At 41.8% G+C, this 15,575-nt stretch overlaps 1 protein-coding gene and 1 pseudogene across 3 annotated transcripts in view; one reads left to right on the top strand and one right to left on the bottom strand.

Moving 5' to 3' along the window:
* Nucleotides 1-579: 579 nt before the first annotated feature.
* Nucleotides 580-15,575, bottom strand: part of Slc6a4 (solute carrier family 6 member 4) — a 33,222-nt gene continuing 18,226 nt past the window's right edge. For all 3 annotated transcript variants that reach the window (XM_027924446.3, XM_071603985.1, XM_071603984.1), the window contains 9 exons: nucleotides 15,080-15,214; nucleotides 14,281-14,384; nucleotides 12,661-12,788; nucleotides 11,592-11,704; nucleotides 10,837-10,968; nucleotides 9,820-9,919; nucleotides 8,172-8,272; nucleotides 6,014-6,181; nucleotides 580-1,335 (listed from right to left, as the gene is read on the bottom strand). In XM_027924446.3, the coding sequence (XP_027780247.1) occupies nucleotides 1,261-1,335; nucleotides 6,014-6,181; nucleotides 8,172-8,272; nucleotides 9,820-9,919; nucleotides 10,837-10,968; nucleotides 11,592-11,704; nucleotides 12,661-12,788; nucleotides 14,281-14,384; nucleotides 15,080-15,214 (1,056 nt within the window). In that variant the 3' untranslated portion in view covers nucleotides 580-1,260. The remainder of the gene's footprint in view (nucleotides 1,336-6,013; nucleotides 6,182-8,171; nucleotides 8,273-9,819; nucleotides 9,920-10,836; nucleotides 10,969-11,591; nucleotides 11,705-12,660; nucleotides 12,789-14,280; nucleotides 14,385-15,079; nucleotides 15,215-15,575) is intronic.
* Nucleotides 4,466-4,575, top strand: LOC114083326 (U2 spliceosomal RNA; annotated as a pseudogene).

The raw sequence follows: 15,575 nt of genomic DNA, 5'->3' as shown, positions 1-15,575 counted from the left end.
GTACTTATCTGTGTTAAGGGCTTTACAAGGGACAAAAGATCATTCACTTGTTGGGTTCCCAAGCAGCCTTATATAAACTCAAAGTTGGAAACTATCTGGAGAGTTCACAATAATGGCCACCACGAAGGGGAAAGACAAAGAAGGAAGGCAATTAAAGCTAGCCAGACTCTCCAGTTTCTCCTGGACTGATGATACCCTTGATTTAGCTCAGGGTGTCAGATCTCTACACTGAGAGCTAAATGGGAATTGGATTTACACTCTCAGCACAAAACAAAATAACCTAGATAGTTAAACTTAGTCATTTGAAGTAGACAGAGCTTAAACCAGAAGATCAGTTGAACATCGAAGGTGCACATGTTGACATCTATCTTCACAGTAGTTCCCATAACTAACAACATAGGCCATATTTGCCTATGAAATATATTATCCTGAAGATTGAGCGCAGAGAGGAGCAGTAATGAAGTGCGGCAAATACCAAAGAAAGGTGCGTGGGCTAACGTAGTATCAGTGGAAAAGGAAAAGGTAGCAGAACATGTTGTAGTACTTGTACCCTTCAAATAATAACACACACACACACAATTGAGTAGGTAGAATTTGTTAATGTAAGAAAATTAGAGGTAATTCATAGCTTGTAGTGGACCCAAAGTATTGGAATAGAGATAATACACAGACACAAAAATATACACACACACAAATGCTCAAATGTACACATTGTTTTTCAGTTTAGCTGCTGCTGCTTTTCCTGACTCCACAGCAGCACATAGGTTAGAGGGTTCTAGAAGGTTCCAGGTATAGAGTTCTACACTACTCAGAAAATATGTGGCTAGCAAGACAATCTTTGTTTTCTCCTAGATGGTTAGGACTTCATGAACAGTGGAGTCCTTAGAAGCAGATGTCAGCTAACAATGATAATACCCAAAAAATACAGTAGACTTTCACAGATTTGATTCTAAACCTAATCCTAACTGATGATAGGGTGGTCTCATCACCTCCATACACACCCTCACATGTCCAAAACAGGCTACTTCAACTGTTGTCACAGTCTAACGTGGTAATATGTCCCAGAGATTCATGGAAAGAAATGGCTGGAGGCCATAAGAGTCTGGGCACCGTAATCTCTTGGGACTGTGTCTCCATGAAGAAGGCCCTTCTGTTGTCAGGCTCAGCTGGAAACCAATTCACGGGGAGGGGAGAGGCAAGGTGGGACTCATCAGAGCTAGAGGTGGCAACAACTGGGAAGTGTTTTCCTCTCTGGAGTGTTTACACAGCATTCAAGCGGATGTCCCCGCAGGGAATTTCTGTTGGTGTTTCTGGAGTGATACTTTTAATAATGCGCTGTTAGGAAGAAAAAACAATGTTACAGTCTTGTAATTTAGCAAAATTACAAAAATATTTCAACATTAATATTAAAGCTTAAATAGCATTTTACTAACACTTAATAGTAAGTTGGAACAGTCTCAATGACTTTTCTTTTTTATTGGAAAGATGCTTAACCACTGATTCACATCCCCAGCCCTTTTTTATGTTTTATTTAGAGAGAGGGTCTCACTGAGTTGCTCTATAAGGCCTCACTTAGTTGCTGAGGCTGAGTTTGAGTTCAAGATCATCCTGTCTCAGCCTTCCAAGCTGCTGGGATTACAGGCATGTGCCACTGTGCCTGGCACTGACTTTTAAGAAGGAAATTCCCAGCCTTGTAGGTGCATGCCTGTAATTCCAGCTACTCAGAAGGCTGAGGCAGGAGGGTGGCAAATTTTAGGCCAGCCTTGACAATTTAGTGAGACTCTTTCAAAATAAAAAGGGCTGGCCATATGTAGTTTAATAGAGCACACGACCTAGTTCAACCCATAAGTTAAAAAAAAAAATCCCCTTTTATTCTCAATATGAATAAAAATGGTATCTATTGTCTAGATCTATAATAATCTGTAAACTAGTTAAGATCATCATCATAACAAGGGAGAAAACCAACCTTCAGTAGACCCCCTGCTGAACTATAACATGCCTTTGAATGACTTGGGACAAAGCATCCCTGTTTCCTAGACAAAGGAGGTTCCCTGTGGCCACACAGGGCTTGAGGAGCAGAGTAAGGGCTGGGTTTTGGTCTGCCGGCTTCCTCATGCCCTGCATGCACACTGCAGCCACAGTGGCCAGCCCTTCAGGAGCCACTGCAACAGCCAGGATGTTACTGACTCAATGAATCCAATGTACAGCAGTGCTGGTTAGTTCATATGAATACAAATTACAGCCATTTAAAGAGGTGAGCCTTAAAATCGTCACTTCTAAAGCAGTCTTACATGGAGTGGTCCTCATCACAGAGAAGCTGAGAATTTCTACTATAGAAACAGCAGGAGTACACAGAAGCTTTGAGAGAGAGCTGAAATATACTTGGGCTTGGTATAAAACATACAACCTGCCTTGTAAAACTTAGCATCAGAGTGATATGAAACAGCTCAAGGAAGTGGAAAGAGAACAGCACCACACAGAGGCTTAGAAAAAATTTTATTAAGTCACTTCATAAAATCTTTAATGGACAAATGTCTGTATGTTGGTAAACAGACAAAATTGGATCTGAAAGCATCTTTTGATTTATTGATCTTTAGGTAAAGCTTTGCTGTCCTTTTTATTTTAGGTTGAAAAGGGAAGGAATACTCTTCCCCCCCCCCCCCCGATTTTCTGTTTCTGAGAATTTATTCTTTAAGGTACAAGGCCTATGGAATTCAAAGAGTTCCAATCCCAGCCAGCCAAAGTGATGCATGCTTGTATTCCCAGTGGCTCGGGAGGCTGAGGCAGGAGGATCACAAGTCTGAGATCAGCCTCAGAAATTTAGGGATGTCCTAAGTAATATAATGAGATCCTATCTTAAAATAAAAAAATAAACTGGGTGTGGTGGTGCACTGTAATTGGGATTACACCTGTAATCCCAGTGACTCAGGAGACTGAGGCAGGAGGATTGCAAATTCAAAATCAACCTCAGCAATTTTTCGAGGCCCTAAGCAACTCAGCAAAAGGGTTGGGATGTGGCTCAGTGATTAAGTGCCCCTGGGTTTAATCCATGGTACCAAAAAAAAAAGAATTGTATATTTTGTGTTTCTCATGACCTTAAAACCTGAGTACTAAACTCTCACACTAGTACTTAAAAAGGAGTTGTTGCTGGGTGAGGTGGTGAATACCTACAACCACAGCCACTTGGGAGAATGAGGCAAGAAGATCATAAATTTGAGGCCAGCCTCAGCCTCTTAGTCAGACCCTATCTCTAAATAAAAATACAAAAAGGGCTGAGGATATGGCTCAGTGTGATTAAGTGCCCCTGAGTTCAATCCCTAGTATCCAAAATAAATAAATAAATAATAAAAATAAAATAAAAAGGTCTAGGGATGTACTGATATCCTTTATCAGGGAATGACAAGTCACTGAAAGCAAAATTCCAGAAATGATCCATTCCTGTAGATGCATATATAAACTATAACTGCTTAAACAATTATACCTTGCTAATTGGCAACTAGACGTAGATCATGGCAACCAGTCTTATGCCGAGGTATGGAGTACTGAGGGAGAAGAGATCACTAAGTCATGCATAGGCAAAGGCAGCAAAGAAAAAATCATTATAAAGAAAAAAATGTTTGGCTTTTGTTGCCCAACCCCTACCCACACATTCTGCTTTCCTCTGGCTGCTGGTCTCCCATAACACAGACTCAGTTTTGTTTCCTGGACTTTGGCAGCATTCTAGTTGTCAGTCTATTGTTGCTCTTAAAATTTGGCAGGCCCGGGCCTTCTACAAGACGGTCACTAGCTAATCTAAGGAATGGACCACTCCTGGTATTTTTCATAAACATGTCACTCATGGGAAACGTTTTCTAATATCTTTGTGTAAGTTACTGGGGGTTTATGCAACAACAAACTAAGTTGCTGTATGACCTTGAGACTTCGAGGCTTCAAATGTGTATGATATCCTCCAATTATACCTGTAAGTGGTAGCTCACTCCATAGCTCCAACCTTATACAGATGGCCCCCCACTTACAAAGGTTCAATTTAACTATTTTTTACTTTATTATGGTACAAAAACAATAGGCATTCAATAGAAACCATATTTTGAATTCTCATCTTTCTCAGGCTAGTGATATACAGTACAATACTTGGGGGCATCAACAATGAGCCGTAGCTGAAACTATGATATTGTTGGATAGTTAATTTTTTTTTTAACTATTAGTTGTTGATGAACCTTTGTTTTATTTATTATATGTGGTGCTGAGAATCAAACATAGTGCCTCACACATTCTAGGCAAGCGCTCTACCACAGAGCCACAACCCCAGCCCCAAGTTAGTTAACAATTTTTAAGTTAAAACTATGAAACTGTTGGAACATTCTTATTGTATGATGATTTTTAAAATAGTACTTGTCACATTGCTGTTATACTAAAAAATGCCCACAGTAATTTTTTCTAACTTCCACTTAAAAATCTGTGTGTGATCACTTTGCAGTCTTTTAGCTAAGATTAAGTATCATATCTGTTCTTATCAGTTCAACATCTGATATGTCCTCCATCCAAAGACAATATTTTAAACTTATGCCATTTTTTTAAAACGAAAGAAGAGATATGTAGTTAACAGAGCCAGTGTGTTTTAGAGTCTTTAAAAGGATATTTTTAGTTGTAGATGTACATAATATCTTTATTCAACTTATTTATTTTTATGTGGTGCTGAGGATTGAAATCAATGCTTCATATGTCAAGGCAAGCTCTCTACTACTGAGCTACAACCCCACTAATTCAATGAATAGTAATCATAGAGTATCCATATTATATATCCAGTGTCTGCTAATCAAATACATTTTGATGTCTACACTATGTAGGTAGTAATGCTCTGGAGAAATTAGCAAGTTCATCTCTTATGATCAAGATCCTCAAATATGCTTTTTAAGTCAGTGAATTCTGTACTATGAATCAATTTTCAGAAATATAACAATGGGGGCTGGAGTTGTGGCTTGGCGGTAGAGCGCTCACCTCGCACATTCGAGACCCTGGGTTCGATCCTCAGCACCACATACAAAAATAAACAAGTGAAATAAAGGTCTTGTGTCCAACTACAACTAAAAAAAAAAAAAAGGAAAGAAATATAACAATGAATAAGAAACCACCTTAGGGATGTTTGCTATTGATCACAACTTGTCATGATCATTCAGTTATGTGGGAGAAAGTTCATCAGAGGATGTTCTATTATAGTTGATGTGACTTTCACACTACAGATTCTTAAGTTTTGAATGTCTAATACAAACACTAATTTCTTTTCAAAGATTGAAAGAATCTTTTGCTAAGTGCTGTACAGTTATAAACAGAAAATGTAATTATTTTAGAAAATGGGTAATTAAATACAACCATTACTTGATAATTAGCTATTGTAAAAATTTATGTGTGACTTCTGACATCACAGATCTGTTGTCTATGCCCAATGGCAAGCAGAAGGCTGAGTAATTGATAAGTTGAGAAAGCTATATACAACCCAAAGTACATGCTAAGCTTTACCCAAAGGTGTCACTTTTTTGCTGTTGTATTTGAGGGTTTTGGAGATGCCTTATGATGATAGTGGCAGCCTTTGATGATAGTGAGTGGTAGCCTTAAATACCATGGTATAGGTATTTAAGTAGGTAAGGTTGAGAGCCTTCTGGTGAATTTCATATAGACTTATCTTTTTTGTTTTGTTTTGGTATCAGGGATTGAACCTAGGGGCGCTTAACCCCTGAGCCACATCCTCAGCCTTCAGGGTCTCACTGAGTTGTTTACTGCCTCACTAAGTTGCTAAGTCTGGCTTTGAACATGTGATCCTCCTGCCTCTGCCTCCTGAGCCACTGGGATTACAGGTGTGTGCCACTGCACCTGGCTAGACTTATTTTTTTTATGTTGTGTATTCATATATTTTTAAATATATAGACTTGTCTCTTGATAGAGCATAACAAGAGAATCCTTTTCTCCCCAATTACCAGACTGAACACACACCACACACATACACACTAACACATACCTCCTTAAAAGTCCCTGGAGTGATGATCAGCCGATAAGTTATATACGTCGGGATGCAGATGAAAGATGAAGTTCCTATGCAGTAACCCAGGATGACACTCCAGTGAGGATAATTATATTGGAAAAGTCGTAGCTGGGGTGGGCTCATCAAAAAACTGCAAATGATGAACTAAAAACAAAGTCCAAGAAATATTAAAACTCTTAATATCCATGCAGATAGACACAAATTCTGGTACCATAAATGCTAAAGATACTGTTGAGATATATTCTAGATTAAACTCTGACACACAGAATTATCAATTGTACCTAAGTTGCACGAATAAGATAGACAGGTGCTTCTCTTAGTTTTCCTCACCATCCCTCCTCACCTCAGGGCCTGCAGTGGGATGTTACAACATCCCTACAATTACCCCTAAAGGGAGAGAAGTTACAGTCCCCACTTTAGTGCAGCTCTGTGCCAGGGAGAAGAAACTGCATCCAGCAGGAGTGAACTGTGTGACCTCTCCACAGCACCTGCCAGTCATAGGGCTTCATATTGCTCTCTGCCTTGTTCCATTTTCCCCGCAATGATTGTTTTTGGTCAGATGGCAGGTGCCTTGTGTCCAGGAGAGATAATAAGGTTCTCAAAACCCAAGGAAGACTCAGCCTCCTGCTTAAGTTCCTTCTGCTCTTTGCTTTCTGCATACAACTCCCACAGCCTGCGGTTTCAACAAGGATGCCTCTGCGGTGAGGCATCTTAACAATGGATACCTGCCTGCCACAGGTCCTCATAGTGAAAGAAATTACAGAAGAAAAAATGCAGCTTATTACATTTTTCACTTGAAAATTCCATGAAAAGTTTGACCAAGAAAAATTCCACAGAGCTCTTCTAATTTCCAGTTTATGAGTTTTCTTATTTCAGTTTGGTTTCCAGAGAGAGTGTAAATATCAGTTTTTGCCTAGTAACCACTGTGCAGAAATCGTTATTGCAATTGATTTAATTTTATTTTATTATTTCATAGTCATAAAGAAGACAGTAATGTAAATTATTTGTGTGGTTAAACATCTATTTTTATCTTTTTTTTTTCTTTGTCTGCAGGTAATAAAATGGGAAGATGTTAAACACACATCCATCTTCTGAGCAGTGTTATCCTAAGTCCAGGAGGAGACCTTCAGAACCAGGAGTCCAGTTAATCACAAACCATTCTCTACACTCTTTGTTCCCAGACCTAGCTCCTCAGGAAGGTAATCTGGGAACAAGGAAAGAGAGGGTCTGGTTAGGAGCCAACCCTGCCAGAACTCGGCTCTTCTTGATGTCAGGTATGTGAACTCCAACTCAGCCAGGAGGGCTCAACTCTAGCTCCAGAAACCTTCACGTGGCCCAGCCTCTCTTTGCTCATACACTATATTTTCTTTTGTTGTAACTTGGCTTTAGTGAAAGGGAATATTTTTAGTAAGTTACTCGTTGTTTACCTAAAGCAGCCTTTAAAAGCCCAGAGCAGGGGATCTGTTAAGTAAACGTAGAAGTGGAAGACAGATTTGCCTCTTCTTAATTGGGCACTAGAGCACTTGCCTGTGGAAGAGGGGAGTAAAGCAAACATCACGGGGATTGTGACTAATGAGCCTGCACCCAATTTGGTACTTGGGTTTTGCAGGGGAAAAGAACTCAGTGAGTGTGCCCCTTCTTCCTCTTTTGAAAAACAAATGAAAGGGTCTAAGTAGATTATCAAGAAGCACTGGTAAGAATATGAATTAATAACCCATTTACGTCAGGACTTCTTATGGTAACAGAGGGCCAGGTGATTCAGTGCAACCCTCTCATTGAAAACAACTGAAACTTCTGCATCATAAATTTGTTTGCCAGGCATGGTACTACTCGCCTATAATTACAGCTACTTAGAGGCTGAGGCAGGAGAATTCCAAGTTTGAGGCTAGCATGGGCAACTGAACAAGACCTTACCTCAAAATAAAATAAAAATGACTGTAGCTAAACTTAGTGGTAGAACATTTGTCTACCATGTGCGAGGTCCTAGGTTCAACCCAGAACATCAAAAAATAACTTTATATGTTATAAATGTACACTTACGATTGGACACTTTTCTGTGTATGTGTTATATTTCAATAAAATGTCTGGGGGTAATTTCCCCAGGGCAAGAAGAAGAAAAGAAATGACAACTCACCAGGAGAAACATAGGGCTGATGGCTACCCAGCAGATCCTCCAAAACCATCCAGGGCTGAAGCCAAGCATTTCCTTCACATCACTGCAAAACTGAGTGATCCCTGAAATCATCCGAAAGAGAAAGAGACTGATTGAGATGATCGGGACAATCCTTCTATCTCCTGTTCTCAAGGAGAATCAGGGTCACTGGGGTCAGCACTGAGAATGACAAGAATTCCTATCCTGAACAGTGTAGCAGTTCTGGAATTTCTCCAAGAGGTGCTCAGGGACACCAATCTGGTATGAAGGGTCACAAAACTGCATTTTTAAAGCAAAGCTCTTTCTACATAGAGCAGGTTGATAGGCATTTGGGGAAAGACGGAAAGCTGGCATTGGTACCCATACTAAGATCTCAGTATAAATATGATTTTACTGGTATTGTAGAAAAGAATGCTGAATTTTGTTTAGGGATGGTGAACCAGCCTGACAGAGACAGGCTTTCCACCATACACTGCAAACTTTCAAGAGAATTTTTAAACCACAATATTGCCCATTCATATGCCAGAGCAAGATCAAGTTTCTTCTATAAAAAGTTATTGGCACAGTGAGAACAGAGAACTCCCATTGACAGAGGAAAAACTGAGAAGCGGAAGGTGTTTTGCAGCTGCTTCCCTGAGCACTCCCTGCATATCCTAGGGCAGGCAGGTCTGCAGCAATTCATACACTTTGAACTTTGTCCTCTGAATTACAGAAAGGATTTCTTTCTTCCTTCCTTCCTTTCTTTCTTTTTTTGTTCTAATTAGTTATACATGACAGCAGAATGTATTTCAAGTCATTGAACACAAATGGAGAACAACTTCTCATTTCTCTGGTTGTACAGTATGGAAGAGAATTTCTTTTTAAAAGACCAGACCCATGTGCAACTCAAAACACGCTCTTCTCTCTTCTTAACACGTGTAATCACTACAATGCTAAAGCAGTTTTATTATCATAGAAAGTAGAAATTCAAATAAATTTTTTAGAATGAGATAATAGCTTCTTGATTTTAAAGAGGCATCTCTGAACTGGTGTTCTTCATTTCAATTTGACTGTGCCCTAAAATCCCAGGGCTCCTGGGACCTCTGCCAATAGACCCATCTCAGCTCACTCCCTGAACCCTTGGTGCTTCCACCCTTTATCAAATTCCATCCCAGGACCAGAGGAGGGTGATCTGGGAGTCTTAGCAGGGTAGATAATGCAAATAAGAGCATCTTTGCCTTTTTCTTAGAAGATCAGCCTAAACTCACTCTCAGGGCTTCTGGAGGAGATGTCGCTTAAGAAATTTAAATTTGAGACAACTCTGTTTAGCAATTTATTGTGCATTCAGCAAATGAATTCACTGTACATGAATTCTGTGTTGTGGTTCAGGATCATGAATTTCTCAGCCTTCTTCCACTGGGTAAACATTCAAACTTAGAAAGGGAAACATGTCTATCCCCAAGGGTGCAGGCAACATGCTGTACAGAGGGCAGAGGGAATGACGGACTTCTGGAGAAGGCACTCAACAGATTATTTAACAGATCCATCAGGAGGTCACACCTTGTCAGCTGTCCCTTTCTGTCCTTCTTTGATGAAATCAGCCCTTCTCTGTGCTGTGAGTAGCGTAGTGGGGGCTGAAGGAAGATCTTACCATAGAACCAAGACACAGCCACTGCTTCTATAAGCACTACGGTGAGCACCGCGGGACCCGTGGCATATTCTTCCAGCAGCTTCACCACATAGGCCCCTCCCTGGGGGCAAGACCACAGACCTGGTTAAAGGCTGCCCCTCCCTACTGCACAGGACTGCATACGCTTCTGAACATAGGGTAATGCTGGGAAACTTCCGCCTTGGACTTAATCTGTCCCATAGCCTCAGCTACCAATGCTTTACCATTGCAAGTTCTAGAAGAGACACGTGGCATTACAACATGGTAAAGCACCAGCTTCCAGCTAGCATGATGGTACATACCTGTAATCCCATCAACTTGGGATGCTGAGGCAGGAAAATCACAAGTTTGAGGTCAGCCTCAGCAAATTAGTGAGTGAGGCTATCTCAATAAAAAATAAAAAGGAGTGGGGACATAGCTTTGTGGTAAAGTGCCCCTGGGTTTAATCTTTAACATCCCACCCCACCACACCCCACCCCAAAAAACACCAGCCTCCAGCTTGCCTCACACATGTGAGGCACTGGGTTTGATCCTCAGCACCACATAAAAACAAATAAATAAAAATATTGTTTTTCTCTACAACCAATAAAATAAAATAATAAAGACAGCAGGGCAATATTCCTGTGAAAGCAGCCCTAAGTATTAGAAATAGACTGGAAATGCAAACCCAACCTAATTTTTCTCCAGATATTTTGCCAAGCTAGAAATGTAATTAGATCGATTATAATATGTGAAGAGCTTCAGGATAACATATCATGTATGATTCTACAAATGGATGCTGCCAGATAACTTTCCTTCTTTTCCTGGGTGAATTTTTTTTTTTCCCCTCAGTGCTAGAGATCAAACCCAGGACCTCATCTAGGCAAATGTCCTACCCCTGAACCACTCCCCAGTTGTGGTAACAAAATACCCCCTTCTACTCCCCCCACATAGTGCCCTGATTTGGAGCTTCTTGTAGCTGTCTGCTGCCAGCTCAGAGCTGAGGGCCACGATACTCACAAAAGTCAGGGTGACCAGGGATCCAATGAAGCAAGTAACCACCACAGCAAGCACAAACCACTCCCGGCGCTTGGCCCAGATGTGTGGAAACTCATCTAGCACAGCCGTGATCACACCCTCCAAGCCTGCAAACTGAGAGGTACATGCAAATGGTCACTGTGGAGGTTTTGGGACAAGTCTGTGCCTTCAGGGCAGTGTACAGGAAGAGGAGTAAGATTGCTAAGTGATCAGTCAAGCTGATCATAACCAGTTCCCCCAACTCACTGGTCCATGAACACACCTGGAAGCCTATTTCCCTTATTTACACTGTATTTAGAACCCATTTCTGAGGACATCCAGGAAAGAAAATACAATATGAGGACTGAAACGTAATATGTGAGGTCTCCTGGGGAGACAGTCTGCATCAGAAAGGCCAACTCAAAACTGAGTCTCACTCCATGGTAATAAGGCCAAGGCACTAAGCTAAATGCTGGGCAGGGTAGACACAGAAGAGACCTTGTCCTGGCCTTCAGGGTCAGCACACAATAAGAAATTCACATATGTGGAGTCTTCTCCTTTGCCAGGCACTTTCTTCACATGATCCCACTAATGACTCTGTAATGTAGTGGGGGCTGTAAGTGCCGTTGCTGAGCTTGGGGGGCACAAGGTGAGAGTAGCTAACACTGCCTGGGATGGCCAAGGTGGGAGGAATGGGTTCAGCGGCCTCTTCTCCTCTTCATCCTCCCAAAGCCTGTTTTCCTTCCCCATTTACTCACTGTGCTGTCCAGGCCCAGTGTGATCAGCATGAGGAAGAAGATGATGGCAAAAAATGTGGATGCAGGCATGTTGGCTATGGCTTCTGCATATGTGATGAAGAGGAGGCTGGGTCCTGAGGGCGATGAGGAGAAAAGAAAGGTGGTTGCTGAGATGTGTCCTACAAAGATGTCACAGGGTGACACTCACTGACTACAATTCTCATCATAAGACACGTGAGTTGAGCTTTGCCATGTACCAAGTGCTTCCTCACACTCCACACCATCTTACCTGGTCACCTGGGAGGTAGGGAGGAAGGAGCACACACCTTGAAAACTGAATGCCCTTAAGTAACATGGGGGGTGGGGAAACAGAACCAAGACCCCAAGACTAGCAAAGCTTCACATAAGAGTAAGAGTTTTCCACTGTATAATAACTTGGTGTTTTATTTCCAGGGCCAGGACTGATATTTTTAAAGCCCCTTAGCCCCTCTGATATCTTCAGCTTCAGAACAGTAGAAAATGGAATAAAGACTTCCTGCCATTTTTAAAGCCACTTTTATTAGAGTGAGGGACGTGTTCTCAATCTCTCAGGGGCTAGCTAGGGGTGCCCTCTTTTGGGGAACAGGGTTGGCCAGAGTACTGCATCCGGCCAAATACACAAATATGCTCTCAAGAAAACCCCGGGACTCCATCCACTAGATCCTATCAACTTGTTTCCAACATCTGTTACAGCAGAATGACCACAGCAGCTACATTTTTCTATAAGGGGAAGTTCTAAGGATTAGTAACTTGATTTGCCTACAAGACTGCATTCATTATAAGACCATCACAGGACCCAAATCCACTGGTTTCAAAGCCACCATCCAAGCCATATTTTCAAGCCTATTGTGTGTTAACGGCCCAGTGCTGGGTGCCAAGGGACTTGCTCTATCGCCTGTGGCTTTGAACACACAGAAAGGATCAAGATCACCAAGGCATTAAGTTTCTCTCAAGTCCTAGAAATTTTAAAGAGCCATTCGAAAGTTAGATATTTGTAAAGATTCAAAGTGAAGCAATTCAAAAGAAACCTAGACAGAACCCAAGGTCCTACCTGCATCTTTGGCCACCTCTGATACATCTTCATTCCTCATCTCAGCCATGTACCCGAGCACAGTGAAGATAACAAATCCCGAAACAAAGCTGGTCATGCAGTTGACCAAACTGGTCACCAGGGCATCTCTGGAGTGGAAAACCCAAGGGACATGAGACGGTTCTGGGGTGGGGAGTGCAGCATTATCTGTCTGCATACCAGTCTCACCAAGACACACCACTCTGGCTCAAAGGACCCCTAACTTTTCTGGGTCCCTCTCATTCCCTCAGAGTCCAGCCTCTCAGGCTTGAAGTTCAAATACCCTGACCATCACATGTGGGGTGGGTCAGTTAACAGGTCAGAGGTGTTTTTTAAGAGGTGGTTCTGCTATGAAACAGCACAGACCTCTCCATTTCAAACAGGAAATATCTGTTCTGGAACAGGGGCTAGACTGGAGAAGGGGGCAGGAGGCGGGGCTTTGGCCTCACATTTTAAAATTCCTCAGATTTAGATGTTTGACATTATCTTCAAATGAAGTCACAGGCTGCCACAGAGATATCTTTTCCCCCCAGGGTCTTGCACGTGTTCAGGCCCTCTACACTGAACTATACCTCTAGCCCTTTTTAAATTTTTAATAAGGGTTTTGCTAAATTGTCTAGACTGACCTTGAACTTTCATTCTTCTTGCCTCAGCCTCCTGAGTAGCTAGGTGTAGTATAGGTGTATGCCCACTGTGCCCAGATCCCTGGCACTTTTAAAAGACCTCAATGTACAATTTCAGATTGGTATCCCAGTGTAAGGCGACATTGCTTTGGGTAAATGTGAACCCTCGCCCCTATCTTTTAAAAAACCCAACTCTATAATAATGAGTTGTGCAAATATATTGCTACACATTGTCCTTGGTGATGGGAATTAAAATAAAATCTAGTCTAGAGGTGATGAGTGACACATAATGATAATCAGTGCAACATTCCCTGCTTTGTTAAAATATCTAAAGTAATATTTTTCTATGAAAATTAATAGCATTTTAGGCTGGTCAAAAAATCCAATCAGCCAGTTGTGATGGTGCACACCTGTAATCCCAGCTATTGGGGAAGCTCAGGCGGGAAAATTACAAGTTTAAGGTCATCCTGGGTAACTTAGTGAGACCCTGTCTCAAAATAAAAAATAAAATGGGCTGCTGATGTAGCTCAGTGGGAGAACACTCCTGGATTCAACTCCCAGTATCACAACAACAATAACAACAACAACAACAAAATTCAATCAGTAAACTTTTTGTGTACATATATAACAAATTTATCACATTATAATTTTGTTGGTAAATGTATTAACCAAGCCCAAATATTTAATTGCATTTTGTAATTTTTGTAAACCTGCTGTGGAATTTCTTATTATTTTTATATATAGGGATTTTTACAAAACAGAAGTGGCCTGGGGACTCTCTCAACCTCTGGTAAAGTTGTAACCTGGACAGATGCTCTGGCCAGAGGTGAATGGACAGAGGCTCATGGTACCTGTGAGGGGCACTGTCATCATAGCCAGAGCCTGGCCAAATTTGAAGCCATAGGTTTCGTAGCCTTCCTCCAGACTGGCTTTCACTCACTCTATTTCCAAGCCTTGCTTGGACACCCCAAATACTCACTGGTAACAGTTGTTGTTGAACTTGTTGTAGCTAGCAAAAGCCAGGAGGACTCCGAAGCCTGGACCAAGAGAGAAAAAGATCTGAGCAGCAGCATCGATCCACACCTGGAACACAGCAGAGGAAAGGGCACGGGGTAAGAGCGAGACCCAGACTGACACTGGGCACCAGCAGAGATTCCACATGACTATGTGCAAGGTAAAAAGACCAGCTTTCAAGGCTCATTTCAAGGATGGTCACACAACCTAGTGCAAACACACGTGACTTCTCTTCCCTATTGTCATTTAGGTTTAAAACCACCCAGTGGTGTGTACTACTTTTTTTTTTTTTTTGGGGGGGGGTACTGGTGACTGAATCCATGGGAGCTTTACCACTGAGCTATATTTATATCCTCAACCCTTCTTATTTTTTGAGACAGGGTCTCACTAAGTTGTAGAGGCTAGCCTTGAATTTGCAAGCTTCCTGCCTTAGCTTCCTGAGTCACTGGAATTACAGGCATGCACAACCACGAAGATCAACTGTACTTTTTAAAAAACTTTTTTTTAACCTTTATTTTATTTGTTTATTTGTATATGGTGCTGGGGATCGAACCCAGTGCCTCATGCATGGTAGGCAAGCACTCTACCACTGAGCCACAACTCTGGCCCTCAACTGCACTTTTCATGCTTGTATTTCTACAGCATTATTGCAGACTTGTATAGTGAAAGTAAATTTCAGTCGTCCCTACTGTCTTAACTGAAGGGGAACTGGTTTTGTGTAGTGGATGACAGACAGGTACACACTATTTCCCTCAATATCTTACCCCTGTCTCCAGGAGTTTCTGCCAGTTGGGTTTCAAGTAGAAGAGGACACCCCTCCAGGCTCCAGGGAGGGTGGCCCCCCTCACCAGCAGGATAGAAAGGATGATGTAAGGGAAGGTAGCTGTCACCCATACCACCTGGAAGGAAGGAGAGTGGGAACACTGTTATCGCCTATTTCACAGAAAGCAAGGAAAGGGGATAGGTTGGTATCAGTGTCTTAAGTTGTAGATGGACACAATATCTTTATTTATTTATTTTGATGCTGAGGACCGAATCCAGTGCCTCACACTGAGAGGCAGGTGCTCTACTGCTGAGCTATAGCCCCAGACCAGTATCAGTGTCTTTTATTCCTAAAGATCTACAATAAAGGAAATCTATCTCTGTTTTGTCTGTCATTTTCAGGAGGCAAAGTGGGAAGCAGAAAGATCACTGCCTTCAGAACCAGGCAGATGGGGATCTGACTCAGCTTAGCCAGTACTACCTATCTCTAAGCCACAG

The sequence above is a fragment of the Marmota flaviventris genome, chromosome 17 (genome assembly GCF_047511675.1).
Source record: "Marmota flaviventris isolate mMarFla1 chromosome 17, mMarFla1.hap1, whole genome shotgun sequence".
Taxonomy (NCBI): Eukaryota; Metazoa; Chordata; class Mammalia; order Rodentia; family Sciuridae; genus Marmota; species Marmota flaviventris.
Note: the sequence above shows the minus strand (reverse complement) of the source record. Positions and strands in the feature narration are given on the sequence as shown.